Source organism: Phyllopteryx taeniolatus, chromosome 11 (assembly GCF_024500385.1).
Source record: "Phyllopteryx taeniolatus isolate TA_2022b chromosome 11, UOR_Ptae_1.2, whole genome shotgun sequence".
Classification (NCBI taxonomy): domain Eukaryota; kingdom Metazoa; phylum Chordata; class Actinopteri; order Syngnathiformes; family Syngnathidae; genus Phyllopteryx; species Phyllopteryx taeniolatus.
The window spans coordinates 2,491,059-2,513,329 of record NC_084512.1 but is presented as its reverse complement, the minus strand read 5'-3'; the positions used below and the strand labels follow the sequence as shown (position 1 = coordinate 2,513,329).

Below are 22,271 nucleotides of genomic sequence, written 5' to 3'. Positions count from 1 at the left end.
GTAACCGTTGCCTCACAGTTTCCACTTGATCCTGGGTTGAGTGACCAAGGAGGTAACAATGAATTAAACCATAGTTTTCACACAAACAGCCAGGCTAGTGATTCTCTCGTACAGTGCAGACACTTTTTTGCTCGCTATGCTTGCTTCGCCTCTGTTTACATTTTATTATTGTTGATAAGCTTGTTTTACTTCTAAAAAAATTAGAAGCAGCGACTCCTGGATAAATTTTAAATCTGTACTTTTTTTTGGTAGATAGTCAATTGTTGCCATATTGCAATATTTTCTAATACCCTCTCATCATTACGTGAGCGTGGCCTACTAATTAGCACAAGCCTGCTATTAGCAACAAGACCAGGAATCAAGATGCCTCTCTTTTCCACTGAGGACTATCACGTACTGCTGCAATGGATGTCAATCCTGGAAACGAAAATACACTGTCTTGTTGTGTATGTGGATGTAAATGGACATTCGGCGAATGAAACCAGAAAGCAAAAAGCAGATTACCGAGGAATCCGGAAGGCCTCCGTTGCGGGCTGCTTCAACCCCAAGTGAGCGGCCGTGGACGGTCGCTACATCAAAGGGCAAGAAAAAAGGATGCCAGTCGATGCAAAACATTGACATCAGAGTTACAAATAGATTTGATCCACTTTTACAAGACCCTGGCCAAGAATGCTCATCCCCCACCACCACTGAAATGTATGAAACTAAGTCATACAAGAAAAAAATGACACCCCAAACGTTAATAGTTGGTGATGGAGCTGTCAAGGATCTGAAACGTTTTTGCAGTGAGAAGAACACCAAAATACTGTGTTTTACCAATGACATGGTGTCTGATATCTCTAAAAAAAAAAATCCTGCAGATCACTAATCAGCACTCAACTGTGAAATCTGTCATTATGTATGAGGGGGCCCTGGATGTTCTCAAGCAGCAATCAGAGGTACTGAAACGAGTTTTCATTGATCTAACAAACATGCAATGTTTGGATGCTGAAGTTTTTATAAGTGGACCTCTCCCACAGATAAGGCGACACGAGGTGCAGACGGATTCATCAGTGTCATCCAAATAATCAGAGGAGCGAATGAAAAATGAGATGAGCCAGCACGTTGAATCTCCCACACCCCTCCCTGCCCCATTGGAGCAAAGCCCAACGCAAAACTCATGCTCTACTAGCCTGAATGCTCTGGTAGGTGTGACGGACAGGATGAAGACTATTGTCAATATTGGAACCCAACGCACCAATATAAGGTCACTGGGTACCAAATCAATGTTGATTAATGACATAATTACAACCTATAATCTGGACTTTTTGTTCCTAAATTAAACGTGGTTAACAGAAAGTAGCTGTGACACCATTTTAAACTAGGCAACACCAGAACATTTTTATTTTATGAACAAGTGTCGAATAGGGAAAAAAGGCGGTGGTGGTGCCATTATTTTTAAGTCATTTTTTACATTTCAGTGTAAAGAAATGACACAAGGTGATTTTAGCTCTTCTGAATATTTCTGTTTTTTAGTTAAAGGTGACGCAAAGGTGATTGTTTTAATACTTTATAGGCCTCCAAGATACAATACTAAATTTATGGAGGATTGTTCAGAACTGCTGTCAGTTATTTCTACTGACTACAACTATTTTGTCATAACGGGAGACTTTAACATTCATACTGACAAGAACAAAAAAAAAAAAACTATCTAAAAAACTTTCTGCTATACAAGACACATTTGACCTCTCTCAACATATTAAGAGTCTAACCCACACTGAAGGTCACATCTTAGACCTGGTAATCTCTAAGGATGTTGAAATTCTATCAATTGACATTAAGGATATGGCTATTTCTGACCATTTTTGTGTATTCTTTGAATTACAGATTCTTCCAAAAGTTCAGACAACCTCTATGTCTATTAAGAAAAGGTACATACATGAGAGTACCGCCACTAAGTTTATTGAGACCATAGCTGTGCCACAAACTGTGAATGTTGAGACAGTTGATGAACTTTTGGATAATTTCACCTGGAAAATCTCAAATGTCATCAATGCTGTCGCTCCTATTAAAACTAAGATCTTGAGGTGACCTAGAACACCGTGGAAGAGCACAATGATGGTAAGGACATCTTAATCAAAGTGTCGGAAAGCAGAACCTAAGTGGAGAAAAACTAAACTCCAAATTGACTATGACCTCTACAGACAAAGTCTTTGTAATTTTAACCAAGAGTTAGTCAGGGCTAGACAGCAACACTTTATTGAAAGTCAGAACTTCAACAATACTCGCACTCTGTTTGCTGTGGTTGACAAGTTCACAACCCCCCTGAAGCAGATAGCTCCAGAACTCCTCTAACAGCAGATAAATGCAATGAATTTGCTCGTTATTTTAGTGAAAAAATACATTCATCAGGTTAAATATCAGCACAAATCAGCAAAATGATACTACATCTATATCTGAAGCCACCCAGGAAAAACTCTATTACCATATCAGAATTTGATACAGGTGACCAAAAAACTGAATAGAAAAAGGTTCAGCAGCTGAAACCATCAACAAGCTGTCTTTACTCAATACCATCTGACTTTTTCAAAGCTATTGTGAAGTCTGTGCTCGCTGATTTGCAGCAAATAATCAATTGCTCACTTCAGTCAGCGAGTTTCCTAAAGCTCTTAAAGTAGCTGCCATTAAGCCTCTGCTAAAAAAAAAAAAAATAGAGCGCTGGACGCTTCCATGTTAGCAAGCTATAGACCCATCTCAAATCTCACTTTCATCGCCTAAGATTATTGAGAAAGTTATTTTTCATCAACTCTGCAATTTCTTGAACTTAAATGGACTTTGACAAATTTCAATCAAGTTTTCAGAATCTGCTCTTATCAAAGTGCAAAATGATATAAGGTTGCATACTGACTCGGGAAAGGTGTCAATTCTGGTCTTGTTGGACCTCAGTGTGGCTTTTGATACGGTAGATCATAATATACTGCTGAACGGGTTGGTAACGTGGGTAGGACTAAATGGAACAGTCTTTAAATGGTTCAGGTCCTACCTGGAGGAAAGGAAGTGTGACCTATGAGGTCCCTTAAGGGTCAGTTCTTGGACACCTCCTGTTCAGCCTGTATATGCTACCCTTGGGTCAAATTCTTCAGAACTTTAATTCTGACTGTCATAGCTATGCAGATGACACATAGTTATATCTAGCAGTGTCTCCAGATGACTACAGTTCAATTGAGGTGTCGTGTCACTGTCTAAAACAGATAAATAACTGGATGAGCCAAAATTGTCTTCTATTAAACCACAACAAAACTGAGATAATTGTTTTTTAGCAAGTGTTTTTAGCAATAAAGAAAAGAGGATTCCTGTTAGTAAATACCTGGAGTCACTCTCTTTAAAAGCCAAAGACCTTGGTGTTCTGATAGATTCTGACCTGACTTTCAACAGTCCTATCAAATCAACTACTATAACTGCCTTTTACCATCTGAAGAACACATCCAGAGTGAAGGCTTGCATGTGTCAAGCAGACAAGGAGAAGCTCATCCATGGTTTTATCTCAAGTAGACTTGACTATTGCAAAGGTTTTATGACTGGACTCCCCAAAAAGAGCATCAAACAGCTGCAGCTCATTCAGAATGCTGCAGCTCGGGTTCTGACCAGAACAAAGAGGTCAGAGAATGTTTTTCCAATTCTAAAGTATTGGCTTCCAGTCAGCTTTAGAATAGATTTTAAAGTTCTGCTACTGGTTTATAAATCACTAAACGGTTTAGTTCCTGAATACGTGAATGAAATGCTAATGGAATATAAACCCAATAGGGCTCTGAGATCGAAAGATTCAGGTCAAATAGTGGAGCGCAGAGTCCAAAGCAAACATAGTGAAGCAGCATTTAGCTATTATGCTGCACACAAATGGAATCTGTTGTCAGCAGAAATGACGTCAGCCCCAAGTGTGAATGTTTATAAGTCCCGGTCTCATGCTTTTTAGAGCATTTTCACTTTTAAATGATATTTCTTGCACTGTACACTGTTTTAATTGTACTTTTATTTTTTTTCTCTTTGTTTTAAATGTTTATAAGCTGTCTTTTGGGTTAAATGCGCTATATAAATAAATTTGCTTTGCTTAGTGCTGTCCCAGCTAGCCTTGAACTGATGAAGCCTTCTTAGATGAGAGCCGAAATGACAGCCTGAACAACCAGAACAGTCTAGCTGCGATAGATTCAATGCCCTGAGAATAAAATGACCTGGGTGAATGAGAATATTCATAGGCACATTCTTACCAATCAGATAAGGGATACGAACTTCTGGAAGTTTTTTGATGAGATGACCAAGGAAGAACTGACTGCCAAAGTCTTCAGTTCGCACAAAAGCTCCATACTTTTGAAAGCCAACTTCATAGGGGGTGAACTCGCACCATTCTGGTCATTTGTATTAAAGAGTAAATAAATATAAAAAAAAAAAAAACTTTAAATGCTCTTAATGTGATGCATTAATGTTGACAACATCATCAAATTGTCACTTATTAATATTGAGCTTGAACAAAATGTAAGTACTATATATATACAATACCTGGTAAAGGTGCCAAAAGAATACAATCCCTACAATGGATATTTACCAGCTTCTGGTTCACAGCCTATGTTCTCCTTCATATTGACAGCAGTGTATATGGGGAAAGGGTTTTGACCTTGATTTACTGTCTTCTGCTGCTCAGACAGGGTACTGATAATTTTCTGTAAGTATTGACCAATATTCTTAATATTCTTTTTAAATTAAAAGGTATCGTCTGAATACAAATATTGATTAAGTTTGCAGTTACTCACCTTCCCAAAAATGACATGTTCAAATAGCAGCCCTGCTACATCAGTATCTGACACAATATGCCCTTCATTATTTTTTTTTTCCAGTTCTTGCTTGTAGTATTCCAGGTTTTCCAGACTGAATAAACTAAGTAAATTCTTCGATATCTCTTTTCTTATTTGAGCGATGGTACTGTCTATACCATCTAGTGACCAGTTTGCTTCTTTAGACAAGGCAGCCATAGTCCTATTAACAAGGAAAATGCCAATAGTGTTAAAAGTTCAAAACGAATATGTAACCTTATTTCTAAACAATGTATGAAAAAAAAATCATCCTTAATTTAACATGAGAACAATTAATTAGTTTAGTTAATAAATTACAGTCTGGGAATTTTGTTAAATCACTCAACATTGTGGTATACAAAATTTCAAAACTAGTCCTTTGTGGTAAGGTTTATCCATATCCAGCGACATTTCCACTTTTTTTTTTTTTTTTTTAAACCACAGCATAAGATTACTATGGAGTTACATTTCAATGTCTGAAACACTTAACTCACCAAGTAGATCCAGACACTCCTGTGATATAAGAGACAGTATCCAGAACATTTATTTCTTTCAGGCTCTTTAAACTGCCAAACAAGCCTGTCATTGCTCTGGATCCTCCCCCTGAACCCACCAACGCTATAATTGGCACCTAGATAATGAATACACAGGTGGAAAGAAGACAACAAGTGAAACCTAAGAGACGCTTTGGATCAAAAAAACAATACTTATTTCCACTTGGTATAAATATTTCATTTATACAGTGGAAACTGTGAAGTCAAACAAAATATATTCCAGGTTGCTGGTCAAGCTCTAATTCATTCCCCATTTAGAATACATTTGCCCATGAGAAATAATTGGGATAGAAATGATCTGTTCCAGGGATGCTTATGCTTGGACATGTGGCGCTCCATATAAAGTAAATAATTATAAGTAATAATTCCAAGGTCTTAATAAATGTATTTAATTTTAAAGTGTTATGCTATATTTTTTAGTTCCAAATACCTGTGACTTAAAGTTTTTTTGCCTTAAAATGCAATCATGAGGTGTAGACTCAAGTCACATGAATGGACTCGAGTCAGACTCAGTAATGAATTTGATGACTCGACAAAAATCGACTGACAACTCGACTTGGACATGAACATCAATAACTTGTGACTTCAGACTCGAGCCCATTGACTTGAAAAGACTTGCCATTTCTACCGAAATATTGAATTACGAACACTCTGCAGCACGCTCTCAAGAGCTTACCATGCAAAAGTTCATTTTAATACAGGAATTTCAGAATGATGTAACCGTAATGTTGATGTTTTCCACGGATATGACCCAGTCGGAAGTGACCCACCATACTAAAGCTTTTTTAAAGCGCATTTCTTTCAATCTGTTGGCAGTTCGTGGAGTGGTCTCTCAGGCACTACCATAAGTAATTATTTCATTAAAAAACAAACAAAACAAAAGAACAACTGCAAAATAAATCAACAATAAATGTGGCAGTTACATAAGGTATACATTCCACAAAGTACTGGTAACATACATAGGAACGACAACAATTCATGTTAATTATTTTAAAAAATGTAAAAAAAAAATCCACATTACATTGTGGGAATCGCACGGCTTGACATCATGTATGCTCGTTTTCGTTAGCATTAGCAACTAGCTTTGTGAGCGATCATGCAAACATGGCGTGCGGGCCAGCCGTGCGCTCTCTGGGCTTCCTATTCATTACAGTCTGGTTTAGTCAGTGTAGTGTTCTCAAGAATTAGTCTTGTACAGTATTTCTTTTTTTATTCACTTTATTTCATCACACAGCAAGCATCAATTCAACATGAAACTACATTCTTCTTCGTGTACTTTTCTACTTCGCCTGTTATTTATGTAATATTTTGTTGTTGTGTTGTGCCCCCTAGTGTTCCGACTGAGATACCACAGTTGGATAAAATTGTGCCTTTATAACAAGATGACAAACTTGTGTTCCTCTTTTTTAAAATGAATGCTTTGTTTTTGATGCTCACAAGAAATGCCAAATTTATACTGAAACCTATTTATTTGTTTTATTTATTTTTATCTGTGTTTGAAATTGCATCACTAGAAATGTTTGCAGACAAGAAAATGCAGTTTCCTCCTGGAGTAGATGCACATCATCCTCATAAGGGTCACGGGAGTGCTGGCGCCTATCTCAGCTGACTCCGGGCGAGAGACTGGGTACACCCTGAACTGGTCACCAGCCAATAGCAGGGCACATATAAACAAACAACCGTTTGTACTCACATTCACAGCTCCGGACAATTTTGAGTTTTCAATTAACCTACCATGACAGACTGGCTTTTGGAAGAATGGGTAAAAATTCCCATATATGCCTATATAAGTATATAATATATCAGTTAAATATTGGACAACTGGTTAGCATGTCTGCCTCACAGTTCTGAGGACTAGGTTAAAATCTGGCTTCACCTGTGTGGAGTTTGCATGTTCTCTCCGTGCCTACGTGGGTTTTCTCCGGGTACTCCAGTTTCCTCCCACATGACCAAAACACGCATGGTAGGTGAATTGACGAAGAAATTGCCAGTAGGTGTGAATGTGACTGTGAATGGTTGTTGGTTTTTATGCGCCCTGTAATTGGCTGGGGACCAGTTCAGGGTGTAGCCTGCCTCTCTCCCAGAGTGACCTGGGATAGGCTCCAGCGCGCCAGCGACCCGAGTGAGGATAAGCGGGACAGAAAAATTATGGATGTATGCTGTTAAAATGACTCGAAAGGACTCGAAACTCAAAGTGAAGGACTTACTTGTCCTGACTTGATACTTGACAAGTGATTTGACTTTCAAAGCAATGACTTGGTCCCATCCATCCATCCATTTTCTACTGCTTATCCTAGGTCGGGTCGCGGGGGCAGTAGCTTTAGCAGGGACGCCCAGACTTCCCTCTCCCCAGCCACTTAATCCAGCTCTTCCGGGGGGATCCCGAGGCGTTCCCAGGCCAGCCGAAGGACGTAGTCTCTCCAGCGTGGCCTGGGTCGTCCCCGGGGTCTCCCCCCGGTGGGACGTGCCCGGAACACCTCACCAGGGAGGCGTCCGGGAGGCATCCGAATCATATGCCCCAGCCACCTCATCTGGCTCCTCTCAATGCGGAGGAGCAGCGCCTCTACTCTTTCGGTCACGACCCACAGCTGATGACCATAGGTGAGAGTAGGAACGATCTCCCATTCCATTCTGTTTGGTGCATAGGCACAAACAACAGTCGGGACCCATCGCACCACCCGAAGGCGGAGGGAGGCTACCCTCTCGTCCACCGGGGTGAACCCCAACGTACAGGCGCCAAGCCGGGGGGCAATAAGTATACCCACACCTGCTTGGCGCCTCTCACCGTGGGGAACTCCAGAGTGGAAAAGAGTCCAACCCCTCTCAAGAGGACTAATACCAGAGCACAAGCTGTGTGTGGAGGCGAGTCCGACTATATCTAGTCGCAACTTCTCAGGCCCGGGCCCCATGGGTGCAGGCCCAGCCACCAGTCGCTCGCCTTTGAGCCCCACCACCAGGCCTGGCTCCAGAGGGGGGCCCCGGTGACCCGCGCCCAGGCAGGGGAAACCTAGATCCATTTGTTTCTTTCTTCATAGGGGTTTTTGGAGCCGTGCTTTGTCTGGTCCCGCACCTAGGACCTGAAGCCCCAGACAACTTAGCTCCTAGAATCATTGGGACACACAAACCCCTCCACCACGATAAGGTGACAGCTTCCAGGAGGGTTGACTTGGTCCTACCTGTGGTTATTATGCACACATGTACATGACAAACTGAACAAAAACTGAACAAAATTATCTCAAGAAATCTGAGATTGTTTTGTAAAATAAAAAAAGTCATTGGATCTAAAGATTTTCCAAATGCAGTTGTTTTGTTTTGCATTTAAAACAAAAGGAAGCACTTGTTAATACATTATTTATTATTATATTAAGTATAGTATGATTTTCGTGAGAGCGTTTGCCTCACAGTTCTGCGGACCGGAGTTCAATCCCAGGCCCCGCCTGTGTGGAGTGTGCATGTTCTCCCCGTGTCTCCGTGGGTTTTCTCCAGGCACTCCGGTTTCCTCCCACATCCCAAAAACACATGTGGTAGGTTGATTGGAGGCTCTAAAATTGCCTGTTGGTGTGTCTGTGAGTGCGAATGGTTGTTTGTTTATGTGTGCCCTGCGATTGACTGGCGACCAGTTCAGGGTGTACCCTGCCTCATGCCCGAAGATAGCTGGGAGAGGCTCCAGCACTAGTGAGGATAAGCGGTTCAGAAAATGGATGCATCGATGATTTTAGTGGTCCAGCCACTTTGACATCAAATTAGGCTATATCTTCTTCTTTTCCTTTCGGCTTGTCCCTTTAGGGGTCGCCACAGCGCGTCATCCTTTCCCATGAAAGCCTATCTTCTGCATCCTCCTCTGGAACACCAACTCCCCTCATGTCTTCCCTCACGACATCCATTAACCTTCTCTTTGGTCTTCCTCTAGCTCTCTTGCCTACCAGCTCCATCCTCATCATCCTTCTGCCAATATACTCACTATTTCTGCTCTGGACGTGAAGTCTGCTTTCTCTAACTTTGTCTCCAAAACATCAAACCTTGGGTCTCCCTCTGATGAGGTCATTTCTAATTTTATCCAACCTGGTCACTCCGAGAGCGAACCTCAACATCTTCATTTCCGCCACCTCCTGCTCTGCTTCCTGTTGTCTCTTCAGTGCCACTGTCTCTAATCCGTGCATCATGGCTGGCCTCACCACTGTTTAATAAACTTTGCCCTTCATCCTCGCAGAGACTCTTCTGTCACATAACACACCCGACACCTTCCTCCACCCGTTCCAACCTGCTTGGACCTGTTTCTTCACTTCCTGGCCACACTCACCATTGCTCTGGACGGTTGACCCCAAGTATTTAAAGTCCTCCACCCTTGCTATCTCTTCTCAATGTAGCCTCACTCTTCCCCACCACCCCTCTCATTCATGCACATATATTCTGTCTTACTTCGACTCATCTTCATTCCTCTGCTTTGCAGTGCATGCCTCCATCTTTCTAAGTGTTCCTCCACCTGCTCCCTGCTTTCACTGCAGATCACAATGTCATCTGCACACATCATGGTCCACGGGGGTTCCAGTCTAACCTCATCTGTCAGCCTATCCATCACCAGTGCAAAAAGGAAGGGGCTCAGGGCTGATCCCTGATGCAGTCCCACCTCCACCTTAAGTTCATCTGTCACACCTCACCGCTGTTATGCTGCCCTCATACATGTCCTGTATTATTCTAACATACTTCTCTGCCACTCCAGACTTCCACATGCAGTACCACAGTTCCTCTCTGGGTACTCTGTCATAGGCTTTCTCTAGATTTACAAAGACACAATGTAGCTCCTTCTGACCTTCTCTGTACTTATCAATCAACATCCTCAAGGCAAATAATGCATCTGTGGTACTCTTTCTAGGCATGAAACCATACTGTTGCTTGCAAATACTCACTTCTGTCCTGAGTCCAGCCTCCACTACTCTTTCCCACAACTTCATTGTGTGGCTCATCAACTTTATTCCTCTATAATTTCCACAGCTCTGCACATCCCTTGTTCTTAAAAATGGGCACCAGCACACTTTTCTTCAATTCCTCAGGCATCTTCTCACGCGCTAGAATTCTATTGAACAAGCTGGTCAAAAACTCCACAGCCACCTCTCCTAGATGCTTCCATACCTCCACAGGAATATCATCAGGACCAACTGCCTTTCCATTTTTCATCCTCTTTAATGCCTTTCTAACTTCCCCCTTACTAATCATTGCCACTTCCTGGTCCACCACACTTGCCTCTTCTACTCTCCCTTCTCTCTCATTTTCCTCAATCATCAACTCCTGTATTATTTCCATCTATCTAGAACACTACTGGCACCAGTCAACATATTTCCATCTCTATCCTTCATAACCCTAAGCTGCTGCACATCCTTGCCATCTCTATTCCTCTGTCTGGTCAGCCTGTATAGATCCTTTTCTCCTTCTTAAGTGTCCAACCTGCCATACATGTCATCATATGCCTCTTGTTTGGCCTTTGCCACCTCTACCTTTGCCCTGTGTCACATCTCAATGTATTGCTTTCACCTCTCCTTGGTCCTCTCAGTGTCCCACTTCTTCTTAGCTAACCTTTTTCCTTGTATGATTTCCTGTACTGTATGGTTCCACCACCAAGTCTCCTTCTCTCCTTTCCTGCCAGAAGGTACACCAAGTACTCTTCTGCCTGCCTCTCTGATCACCTTGGCTGCAGTGGTCCAGTCTTCTGGAAGCTCCTCCCGTCCACCGAGAGCCTGTCTCACCTCTTCCCGAAAAGCTGCACAACACTCATCCTGTCTCAGCTTCCACATGGTTCTCTGCTCTGCCTTTGTCTTCCTAATTTTCCTCCCCACCACCAGAGTCATCTTACACACCACCATCCTATGCTGTCTAGCCACACTCTCCCCTACCCATACCTTACAGTTGGTAACCTCCTTCAGATTACATCGTCTGCACAAGATGTAATCCACGTGCATGCTTCTACCTGCGTTATTGTAGGTCACTTTATGTTCCTGCCTCTTCTGGAAAAAAAGTGTTTACTACAGCCATTTGCATCCTTGTTGCAAAGTCTACCACCATCTGTCCCACTAAGTTCCTTTCCTGGATGCCATACTTACCCATCACCCCTATTACCTTCTCCAATATGTCCATTACAATCTGCACCAATTACGACTCTCTCTGTCTGGGACGCTCAGAACTACTTCGTCTAGCTTTTTCCAGAATTTCTTTCACCTCTAGGTCACATCCTACCTGTGGGGCATAGCCACTAATCACATTACACATAACACCCTCAATTTCAAGTTTCAGCCTCATCACTCAATCTGATACTCTTTTCACCTCCAAGACATTCTAAGCCAACTATTCTTTTAAAATAACCCTGACTCCATTTCTCTTCCCATCTTCACCATGGTAAAATAATTTAAACCCTGCCCCTAAACTTCTAGCCTTACTGCCTTTCCACCTGGTCTCCTGGACACACAATATATCAACCTCTCTCCTAATCATCATGTCAACCAACTCCAGAGATTTTCCTGTCATAGTCCAAACATTCAAAGTCCCCACATTCAGTTCTAGGTTCTGTGCTTTCCTCTTCTCTTTCTGCCAAAGAACCCACTTTCCACCTCTTCTTCGACTTCGACCCACAGTAGCTGAATTTCCAACGGTGCCCTGCAGGTTGACGCCGCCAGTGGCGGACATTGTTAACCCGGGCCACGACCGATCCAGTGTGGAATTCTTTGGATGAACGCTCATATTTGTTTGGCAAAGTTTTAAGACGGATGCCCTTAATCTAAGATTCTGATATAGTGCCCAAAGAAGGACAACCACCTCTAACACTGCACCACATCTTTGGTGTGGTTATATCCAGTAAGCGACTCCCGTTAAAATAACCTAATAGCTAAATGTCTCTGGGGCTGTCCAGGAAGACCTTAATTCAGATCACTGAAGTAGTCACCAAACAGTTTGGTGCCAAAATAATGGGTGGATATCTTGATAACAATAACTGCAGCGAAAACATAAGCCTTGGCATTCAACGCATTTTTCCTCACCAATCCTGTAGGTTATGTCCATCGATCTAAAGGCACCATTAAGAAGAATATCTTGAATGAGGACCTCAGGGTAAGAGTGAGCACACTGGCCATCATAGGAAAAGTGCCAACAATTACATTTTTGACAGTGATTAAAATATACTGTAAATTGTGCCCAAAGTCAAGGATGTACTGTTTATTTAACATCATAACATAGTTCTGTACCTGGTCTGGTGATGGTGGAGATGCAAGGCCAAAGAGCTTTTGCATATTCTGCCCGACAATGAGCTTCCTCTTCTTCAAAGACTCTTTCTCTTGTTGTGGAATGTCAAAATCCAGACGAACTGCAATTTGGTCATGGACCCTGCAGATTTTCATGGGGAAAAAAGAAAATGGTTGAAACCAACAGTTTGTAAATATGGATAGTCAGTTAATCGACATTGCATACTTTCATATTTAGAGCACATAAAAAAGAAGGATGTTTACCATTCATGTGTCTCAACCTTTAAATCCACCGTATCCTGTGGTGGAGGGGAAACACCAGTCGTTACAACCAATTTTCCACCAAGTTTTTTTTTTTTTTTAAACTTACTCATACAGTGGGTATGAAATGTTTTCAGATCCCCTTCAATTTTTCACTTTTGTAATATTGCAGCCATTTGTTAAAATAATTTAAGTTCCGTTTGTTTCTCATTAATGTACACAGCACCCCATATTGACAGAAAAAAAAGTGTAATTGTTGAAATTTTTGCTGAGTTATTAAAAAAGAAAAAATGAAATATCACACAGCCATAAGTATTCATACCCTTTGCTGTGACACTCATATATTATCCATTTCTTCTGATCATCCTTAAAATGGTTCTACACCTTCATTGGAGTCCAGTTGTGTTTGATTATACTGATTGGACTTGATTAGGAAAGCCACACCCCTGTCTTTATAAGACCTTACAGCTCACAGTGCATGTCAGAACAAATGAGAATCATGAGGTCAAAGGAACTGCCTGAACAGCTCAGAGACAGAATTGTGGCAAGGCACACATATGGCCAAGGTTACAAAAACATTTCTGCTGCATTTAAGGTTCCTAAGAGCACAGTGGCCTCCATAATCCTTAAATGGAAGACGTTTGGGACGACCAGAACCCTTCCTAGAGCTGGCCGTCCGGCCAAACTGAGCAAACGGGGGAGAAGCGCCTTAGTGAGAGAGGTAAAGAAGAACCCAAAGATCACTGTGGATGAGCTCCAGCGATGCAGTTGGGAGATGGGATAAAGTTCTAGAAAGTCAACCATCACTGCATCCCTCCACCAGTCGGGGCTTTATGGCAGAGTGGCCCGACGGAAGCCTCTCCTCAGTCCAAGACACATGAAAGCCCGCGTAGAGTTTGCTAAAAAACACCTGAAGGACTCCAAGATGGTGAGAATAAGATTCATTGGTCAGATGAGACCAAGAGAGAAATGTTGGCCTTAATTCTAAGCAGTATGTGTGGATAAAACTAGGCACGGCTCATCACCTGTGCAATACAGTCCCAACAGTGAAGCATAGTGGGGGCAGCATCATGCTGTGGGGGTGTTTTTCAGCTGCAGGGACAGGACGTCCGGTTGAAATCGAAGGAAAGATGAATGAGGCCAAGTACAGGGATATCATGGACGAAAACCTTCTCCAGAGTGCTCAGAACCTCAGACTGGGCCGAAGGGTCACCTTCAAAAAAGACAATGACCTTAAGCACACAGCTAAAATTCCGAAGGAGTGGCTTCAGAACAACTCTGTGACTGTTTTTGAATGGGCCAGCCAGAGCCTTGACTTAAACACAATTGAGCATCTCTGGAGAGACCTGAAAATGGCTGTCCAACAACGTTCACCATCCAACCTGAGAGAACTGGAGAGGATCTGCAAGGAGGAATTTCCGAGGATCCCCAAACACATGGCTGTATTAGCTCGAAAGGGTGCTTCTACTAAATACTGAGCAAAGGGTCTGAATACTTATGGCTGTGGCTTTTTGGGCGTGGACTGGGAGGAGTCGGCTACTCCAACATGTGCGCTCATTTCCACGTTGATTGGAATGTACGAAGGAAATGTGCTTGGATTCATGAGTACGCAGAGTTTCATACATCGGAATATTTTTGTGCGTACGACGTTTTCTGGATTTGAGCATATGCCATGTTTTAGGAGGAAATCCACACAAGTCTTTGTACATGAGGCCCCAGCTGATCTGCGTTCGTGAGTCGACACTGCAATCCTTGCTCTGATGTACAACATCAGTGCGTAGTAATTGCGGGGAAATTACTAGCTTCATACAAAATCCCAACTTTACCTTCTCTCACTCTGAGTCAACGCATTAAACACTCACACGCTCATTTAGTTTAGCCCAGCGACCACACACGATGTCCTCTTTTCCATTTTCGTACGCCTCATTCTCTTCCTTTCGTTTACCCTTGGTGTTATTTGCTTGTTGTAGTTGTGTGTTTCATTAAATATACCATAAAATTCCAAACGTGGTCGTATTTTGTGTGTGTTCTGAATTTGAGTAAACCTCTGTGACCTAGGACTCAAAATGTCGTAAAGTGTAGCAACCTACAGATCATGAGACTGATTTAAAAAGGTTTGTCGTCACTTCGCCTAAAGTTAAACTTGAAAAATTTGACGTGGTGCCCTTTTCGAGACATTAGTTTGATTTTAACAATCGAAGCAAATTTACGATAAACCGGAAGTAACGCAAACGTCGCTCCCGGGTTATTACTTTATCCTAAATTAATTAAAATTTCCCCTCCTTGAGCCGTCACCTTGTCGTGGTGGAGGGGTTAATGTGTCCCAGTGATCCTAGGAGCTAAGTTGTCTGGGGCTTTATGCCCCTGGCAGGGTCACCCATGACAAACAGGTCCTAGGTGAGGGACCAGACAAAGCACGGCTCAAAGACCCCTAATGATGACGACAAACAATGGACTTCGTTTTCCCTTGCCCGGATGCGGGTCACCGGGGCCCCCCACTGGAGCCAGGCCTGGTGGTGGGGCTCGAAGGTGAGCGCCTGGTAGCTGGGCCTGCGCCCATGGGGCCCGGCCTGAGCTGGTGTGTGAGGTCGAGAAGTTCCAACTAGATATAGTCGGACTTGCCTCCACACACAGCTTGGGCTCTAGTACCAGTCCTCTCGAGAGGGGTTGGACTCTCTTCCACTCTGGAGTTGCCCACGGTGAGAGGCGCCGAGCAGGTGTGGGTATACTTATTCCCCCCCGGCTCGCCGCCTGTACGTTGGGGTTCACCCCGGTGGACGAGAGGGTAGCCTCCCTCCGCCTTCGGGTGGGGGGACGGGTCCTGACTGTTGTTTGTGCCTATGCACCAAACAGCAGTTCAGAGTACCCACCCTTTTTGGAGTCCTTGGAGGGGGTGCTGGAGAGCGCTCCCGCTGGGGACTCCATTGTTCTGTTGGGGGACTTCAGTGCTCACGTGGGCAATGACAGTGAGACCTGGAAGGGCGTGATTGGGAGGAAGGCCCCCCCCGATCAGAACCCGAGCGGTGTTCTGTTATTGGACTTCTGTGCTCGTCACGCATTGTCCATAACAAACACCATGTTCAAGCATAAGGGTGTCCACACGTGCACTTGGCACCAGGACACCCTAGGTCGCAGTTCGATGATCGACTTTGTGGTTGTGTCATCGGACTTGCGACCGCATGTCTTGGACACTCTGGTGAAGAGAGGGGCGGAGCTGTCAACTGATCACCACCTGGTGGTGAGTTGGCTCCGATGGTGGGGGAAGATGCCGGTCCGACGTGGCAGGCCCAAACGTATTGTGAGGGTCTGCTGGGAACTTCTGGCAGAATCCCCTGTCAGAAGGAGTTTCAACTCCCACCTCCGGCAGAACTTTGCTCATGTTCCGGGGGAGCCGGGGGACATCGAGTCCGAGTGGACCATGTTCCGTGCCTCCATTGCTGAGGCGGCCGACCGGAGCTGTGGCCGTAAGGTGGTCGGTGCCTGTCGTGGCGGCAATCCCTGAACCCGTTGGTGGACACCAACGGTGAGGGATGCCGTCAAGCTGAAGAAGGAGTCCTATTGGCCCTTTTTGGCCTGTGGGACTCCTGAGGCAGCTGATGGGTACCGGCTGGCCAAGTGGAATGCAGCTCTGGTGGTCGCTGAAGCAAAAACTCGGGTATGGGAGGAGTTCGGTGAGGCCATGGAGAAAGACTTCCGGACGGCTTCGAGGAAATTCTGGTCCAGCATCCGACGTCTCAGGAGAGGAAAGCAGTGCACCACCAACACTGTGTATAGTGGGGATGGGGCGCTGCTGACCTCGACTCGGGACTTTGTGAGTCGGTGGGGAGAATACTTCGAAGTCCTCCTCAATTCCACCGACACGCCTTCCCATGAGGAAGCAGAGTGTGGGTTCTCTGAGGCGGGCTCTCCTATCTCTGGGTTTGAGGTCACCGAGGTAGTTAAAAAGCTCCTCGGTGGCAGGGCCCCGGGGGTGGATGAGATTCGCCCGGAGTTCCTAAAGGCTCTGGATGTTGTGGGGCTGTCCTGGTTGACACGCCTCTGCAACATCGCGTGGACATCGGGGACAGTGCCTCTGGATTGGCAGACTGGGGTGGTGGTCCCCCTTTTTAAGAAGGGGGACCGGAGGGTGTGTTCCAACGACAGGGGGATCACACTGCTCAGCCTCCCTGGCAAGGTCTATTCAGGGGTGCTGGAGAGGAGGTTCCGTCGGGAAGTCGAATCTCAGATTCAGGAGGAGCAGTGTGGTTTTCGTCCTGGCCGTGGAACAGTGGACCAGCTCTACACCCTCGGCAGGGTCCTCGAGGGTGCATGGGAGTTCGCCCAACCAGTCTACATGTGTTTTGTGGACTTGGAGAAGGCGTTCGACCGTGTCCCTCGGGGAGTCCTGTGGAGGGTGCTTTGGGAGTATGGGGTACCGAACCCCCTGAAACGGGCTGTTCGGTCCCTGTACGACCGGAGTCAGAGTTTGGTCCACATATCCGGCAGTAAGTCGGACTCGTTCCCGGTGAGGGTTGGACTCCGCCAAGGCTGCCCTTCGTCGCCGATTCTGTTCATAACTTTTATGGACAGAATTTCGAGGCGCAGCCAAGGCGTAGAGGGGGTCCGGTTTGGTGGTCTCAGTATTGCATCTCTGCTTTTTGCTGATGATGTGGTTCTGTTGGCTTCATCAAACCGTGAGCTCCAACTCTCGCTGGAGCAGTTCGCAGCCGAGTGTGAATGGGCTGGGATGAGAATCAGCACCTCCAAATCTGAGACCATGGTCCTCAGTCGGAAAAGGGTGGCGTGCCCTCTCCAGGTCGAGGATGAGATCCTGCCCCAAGTGGAGGAGTTCAAGTATCTTGGGGTCTTGTTCACGAGTGAGGGAAGAATGGAACGGGAGATTGACAGGCGGATTGGTGCAGCGTCTGCAGTGATGCGGACTTTGTTTCGGTCCGTTGTGATAAAGAAGGAGCTAAGCCGAAAGGCGAAGCTCTCAATTTACCGGTCGATCTTCGTTCCTACCCTCACCTATGGTCATCAGCTGTGGGACGTGACCGAAAGAATAGAGCCGCTGCTCCTCCGCATTGAGAGGAGCCAGATGAGGTGGCTGGGGCATCTGATTTGGATGCCTCCCGGACGCCTCCCTGGTGAGGTGTTCCGGGCACGTCCCACCGGGAGGAGACCCCGGGGACGACCCAGGACACGCTGGAGAGACTATGTCCTTCGGCTGGCCTGGGAATGCCTCTGGATCCTCCCGGAAGAGCTGGATGAAGTGGCTGGGGAGAGGGAAGTCTGGGCGTCCCTGCTTAAGCTACTGCCCCCGCGACCCGACCCGGATAAGCGGTAGGAAATGGATGGATGGATGGATAATTAAAATTTGTATTTCATACATAATCGCTACATATATATATATATATATATATATATATATATATATATATATATATATATATATTTATATATATATATATCCACCCATCCCTATCCATTCTTAATACCACTTATCCTGTGGGATGCTGGAGCCTATCACAGCTGATTTTGGGCGAAAGGCGGACTACACCCTGAAATGGTCTCCAGTGAGTCGCAGCTCATATATACTGTATATATACTGGATGAACCTCGATTTGTGCACTGATGCACAGCCGTGTTGGAACAGGAAGGGACCATGTCCAAACTGTTCCCACAAAGTTGAAGATGTCCAAAATATTACCCCAGTGAAAGGAAATCTGAATGCTTCAGCAAGAGATTTTGTACAGTCAAAAGGTTTAGGGATTACCCTTTACTGTTCTAACATGTCTGCACACCAGTGCACAAACCAAGGTCCAAGACATGGATGAGAGAATTTTGTATACATTAACTTGACTGGCCACACACACACACACACAAAAGGCTGACCCTGACCAAATTGGGGCCCTAAGCGAAATTTTATTTGGAGGTTGCTTTCTGACCTCCTGGATGAGTGGTGGCTGTGCTCTTGGGGCAATTTAGGTAGGTCGGCCACTCCTGGCAAGGTTCACTACTGTTACATGATTTCTCCATTTGTGGATAATTGCTCTTGGTTTGCTGGAGTCCTAAAGCTTTAGAAATTGCTTTGTAACCCTCCACAGATTGATAGATGTCAATTACTTTGTCTCATCTGTTCTTGAATTACTTTGGATCGTGGCATTTTGGAGCAGCTTTTTGAGATCTTTTGCCCGACATGTTCTATTGAAGGGATTTCTTGGTTGAACAGGACTGGAGATAATCGGGCTTGTGTGCGGTCAGTGAACATGAACTTTTTCCCAAACATTTTATTAGCCACAGTTAATTCATATATATATATATATATATATATATATATATATATATATATATATATATATATATATATATATATATATATAATATTTTTACTTACTTCTCTACCACTTTTATTGTTCACTTTATAATTTCCTCAGTTCACAAGAATGAGGCTGTTCAAATTTGTACTGAATCATCCTGGATTTTGATACATAAATTATTTCTTACCTGATCAATGACAAGGGACACTTTGCTCGTGTCTTCAGGTCGTAACGGCTGAAGCCTTGTTGAACTCGAGGTGGTATCAACAGCAGAGGACTGAAAGACAATAAGCAGAGGTACTATAGACCCTAATCCCGCCACTTGCATCAGGTTTCAAGGGAAACCACACAGCCTTGAACCAATACCAACACAACATACAGACTGACTACAAAGACATACAGTACATTTATTTGACAGAGGTAATAATCAACCCCAAGTTATATTATCTATACAAAAACTCACTGCCACTCCAAGTTCAGTTTCCAAATCTCTGTTGACATAGAAACGCAGCTTGGTGATTTCCTTCGCCGACAAACTCTGATTCTCAGGACAGGCACCATGAACCTTTATAATTTTACCCAGAAAATCTATCAAAAGAAGGAAGAAAAATATTGATTGATTTATTATGTTTGATGTTCAGGGATATACTGTACATATACATCTCTGCATCAGTCGCGAAGGTTTGTCATAACTTAAAAAGTAGTCACCATTGCTAGCATTCGAGAAGGCCATTTTTGAATTGTCCTAACCATTGTATATCAAAACAGTTTCTAATGTCAGTGGATATTAAGATTCATGTTACAAATGTGATCAATCAAACTGAGTCATTGACAAGTGTAAACTTTAAGTCTTATACACTGTATCGTTGAGCAAGAACAGAATTGTACATTCCACTCTAATTTATTTGGCTAGGCAGACACTAACATATTGTACAATACCATAATTGTTTAGAAGATTGTCAACACTGATGTCCAAAACAGAGAATGGGCCAGCCTAAAGGAAAGATGCATTAGACATTCTAATAAGTACTACTGAACATGTAAACGCAACAGAATATAACAGTTTGATATTTGACATTACAGTATTTATTTATGTTTTGCTTTTGATTTGTTGCTGCCTGGTGTAGTGTAGTTCAATTATGAAATGATGTGTGAAATTGATCGTCTGCTCATGTGGGTGGTTTCATGTGTTCAGAGAACGTACACACAGTCGCACCGGAATGGGTCATTTGAAATGTACACGTTAATAGACAATCGCTTAATGTGGTGAACACATAATGGTGCTATTAACGTGTCTCACCATGAGGATGCCATTACTGAGATATTCACACGAGGGCTCCTCACTAAAAATTTGAAAAGATAGAATTGATTAAATAGCGTATTTCTTAAATTGGACAGCAAATATTTGATCAATATGTTAAAGGTCTATCACCTGTGAAGCATCTCAAGTTGAATACAAATTTGGTCCGTTGTCTGAAAAAAAACAAAAAAACAAGGTCGGGGTTAGCAGAGAGAACATCTCACTATGATCTAGTGTTGTAGTCAATACACATAAACCAAAAACAAGACATTGATTCGATTACACTAAGTCAAGGCCAAGACCAGGTTAAAGCATCTACAGTAAGTCCGGTACCTACAAAATGGTACTGAGGTGTGTGTATATATATTATATTACGATGGCCTGCAAAACAATATAACAAATTGTGAAACACTTTTCAGAAAACAAATTCACAAAAATCAAAACACTTCAATTCACAAAAGACGAAACAAATTAGAAAAGACGAAACAGCTGGAAAGGGAACGTCCCATTTCACAGACATTCTTAGGAATCCCACGCCCTTTCTCAGCAAGACCCGCCCCGCTTCAACATGATTGGCTCCTGCATCGCGGGAAGGGTAGGCTACGCAGATATACCAAGATGTCCATCCCAAATATCATTTTTTTTTAAACTAAGAAGTTTCTGATGGTTAGGTTTAGGACTAGGGTTGGGGTTACGGCAGTTTCGGATGAGTTAAGGTTCGGATTATGGTGGTTGAGGCTGGCGCACACCGAGCACCGGAGCCAAACCCGACTGAACTATGGCGCAGTGCGCGTGGCTTGGCAACTGTTTCCTTGAGCGGCTGGTCGGTCGGCCACTGGTTTTGACGCGATTCAAAATGATAATGTCCGTTGCACGGTGTCTTCACGTCCCAGTTTACATTCCATCAAAATGCACAGAAGCGTTCCCATGCATGCTCTCCCCGTACCTGCGTGGGTTTTCTCCGGGCACTCTAGTTTCCTCCCACATACCAAAAACATGCATGGTAGGTTCATTGAACACTCTAAATTGCCCGCAGGTGTGAATGTGAGTGCAGATGGTTGTTTGTTTGTATGTGCCCTGCGATTGGCTGGCAACCGGTTCAGGGCGTACCCCACCTCCTGCCCTATGATAGTTGGGATAGGCTCCAGCACTCCCGCGACCCTTGTGAGGAGAATCGGCTCAGAAAATGGATGGATGGACTTTAAGCGTGGCCGTTTCAGCATGGGAGACATTTATCATATAAAACCAAGTCGGCATAAAAAAAATTGCTAAATTAGGCTTTATTTTTTTTGTCTTTACCGTTATTGACCAAATTACATGAAAATGACCCATGTGCTGATTCACAATCCTGGTTATTTCACAAACAAATCCCACAGTGCATTGGTGAAATACTGCTGTCAGTAGTAGCTGGTCTTGAAACGGCTTGACAATATATCCTGAGTTTGAGACGAGACTGAGATCCCCCAAAAGTATTGTTTGCATTTACCTCAGAATTTAAGTTGAACGCGATTCTTTCTTTCTTCCCTAGGGTGAGGTTGTTGAGATCGAACAGAACAGTTGAAATGATGTCATCATGTGAAATGGGGTCCTCGTCATGTAGCTTGATCTCCAAAACATTCTGAGGAAACATTGGCCATTCTTATTATTCACAGTCTGCAGTCATGAAATCCTCTTCTGCTCTACACGTCAAGACAATGAAATATATGCAGCCTTTTTAAAATGTACAAATACACCAGACATCAGAACAAGATTTTATAATAAAACAGTCCCTCCTTTCATCTGATGTCTGTTGATTTTCTTTGGACTTA

At 43.8% G+C, this 22,271-nt stretch overlaps 1 protein-coding gene and 1 long non-coding RNA gene across 2 annotated transcripts in view; one reads left to right on the top strand and one right to left on the bottom strand.

Moving 5' to 3' along the window:
* LOC133485850 (cytosolic phospholipase A2 zeta-like) overlaps nucleotides 1–22,271 on the bottom strand; it is a 53,498-nt gene that overhangs the window by 13,542 nt on the left and 17,685 nt on the right. The window contains exons 9-20 of the mRNA XM_061790166.1: nucleotides 21,950–22,081; nucleotides 20,596–20,636; nucleotides 20,464–20,506; nucleotides 20,103–20,157; nucleotides 19,627–19,751; nucleotides 19,351–19,440; nucleotides 12,868–12,902; nucleotides 12,607–12,745; nucleotides 5,318–5,454; nucleotides 4,785–5,007; nucleotides 4,580–4,694; nucleotides 4,245–4,382 (exon numbers count right to left, since the gene is read on the bottom strand). Coding sequence (XP_061646150.1) covers nucleotides 4,245–4,382; nucleotides 4,580–4,694; nucleotides 4,785–5,007; nucleotides 5,318–5,454; nucleotides 12,607–12,745; nucleotides 12,868–12,902; nucleotides 19,351–19,440; nucleotides 19,627–19,751; nucleotides 20,103–20,157; nucleotides 20,464–20,506; nucleotides 20,596–20,636; nucleotides 21,950–22,081 — 1,273 coding nt within the window. The remainder of the gene's footprint in view (nucleotides 1–4,244; nucleotides 4,383–4,579; nucleotides 4,695–4,784; nucleotides 5,008–5,317; nucleotides 5,455–12,606; nucleotides 12,746–12,867; nucleotides 12,903–19,350; nucleotides 19,441–19,626; nucleotides 19,752–20,102; nucleotides 20,158–20,463; nucleotides 20,507–20,595; nucleotides 20,637–21,949; nucleotides 22,082–22,271) is intronic.
* Nucleotides 110–22,230, top strand: LOC133485851 (uncharacterized). Its single transcript, XR_009790824.1, has 4 exons — nucleotides 110–938; nucleotides 1,020–1,184; nucleotides 19,389–19,460; nucleotides 21,992–22,230. It is a non-coding gene; the product is annotated as an uncharacterized LOC133485851 (long non-coding RNA).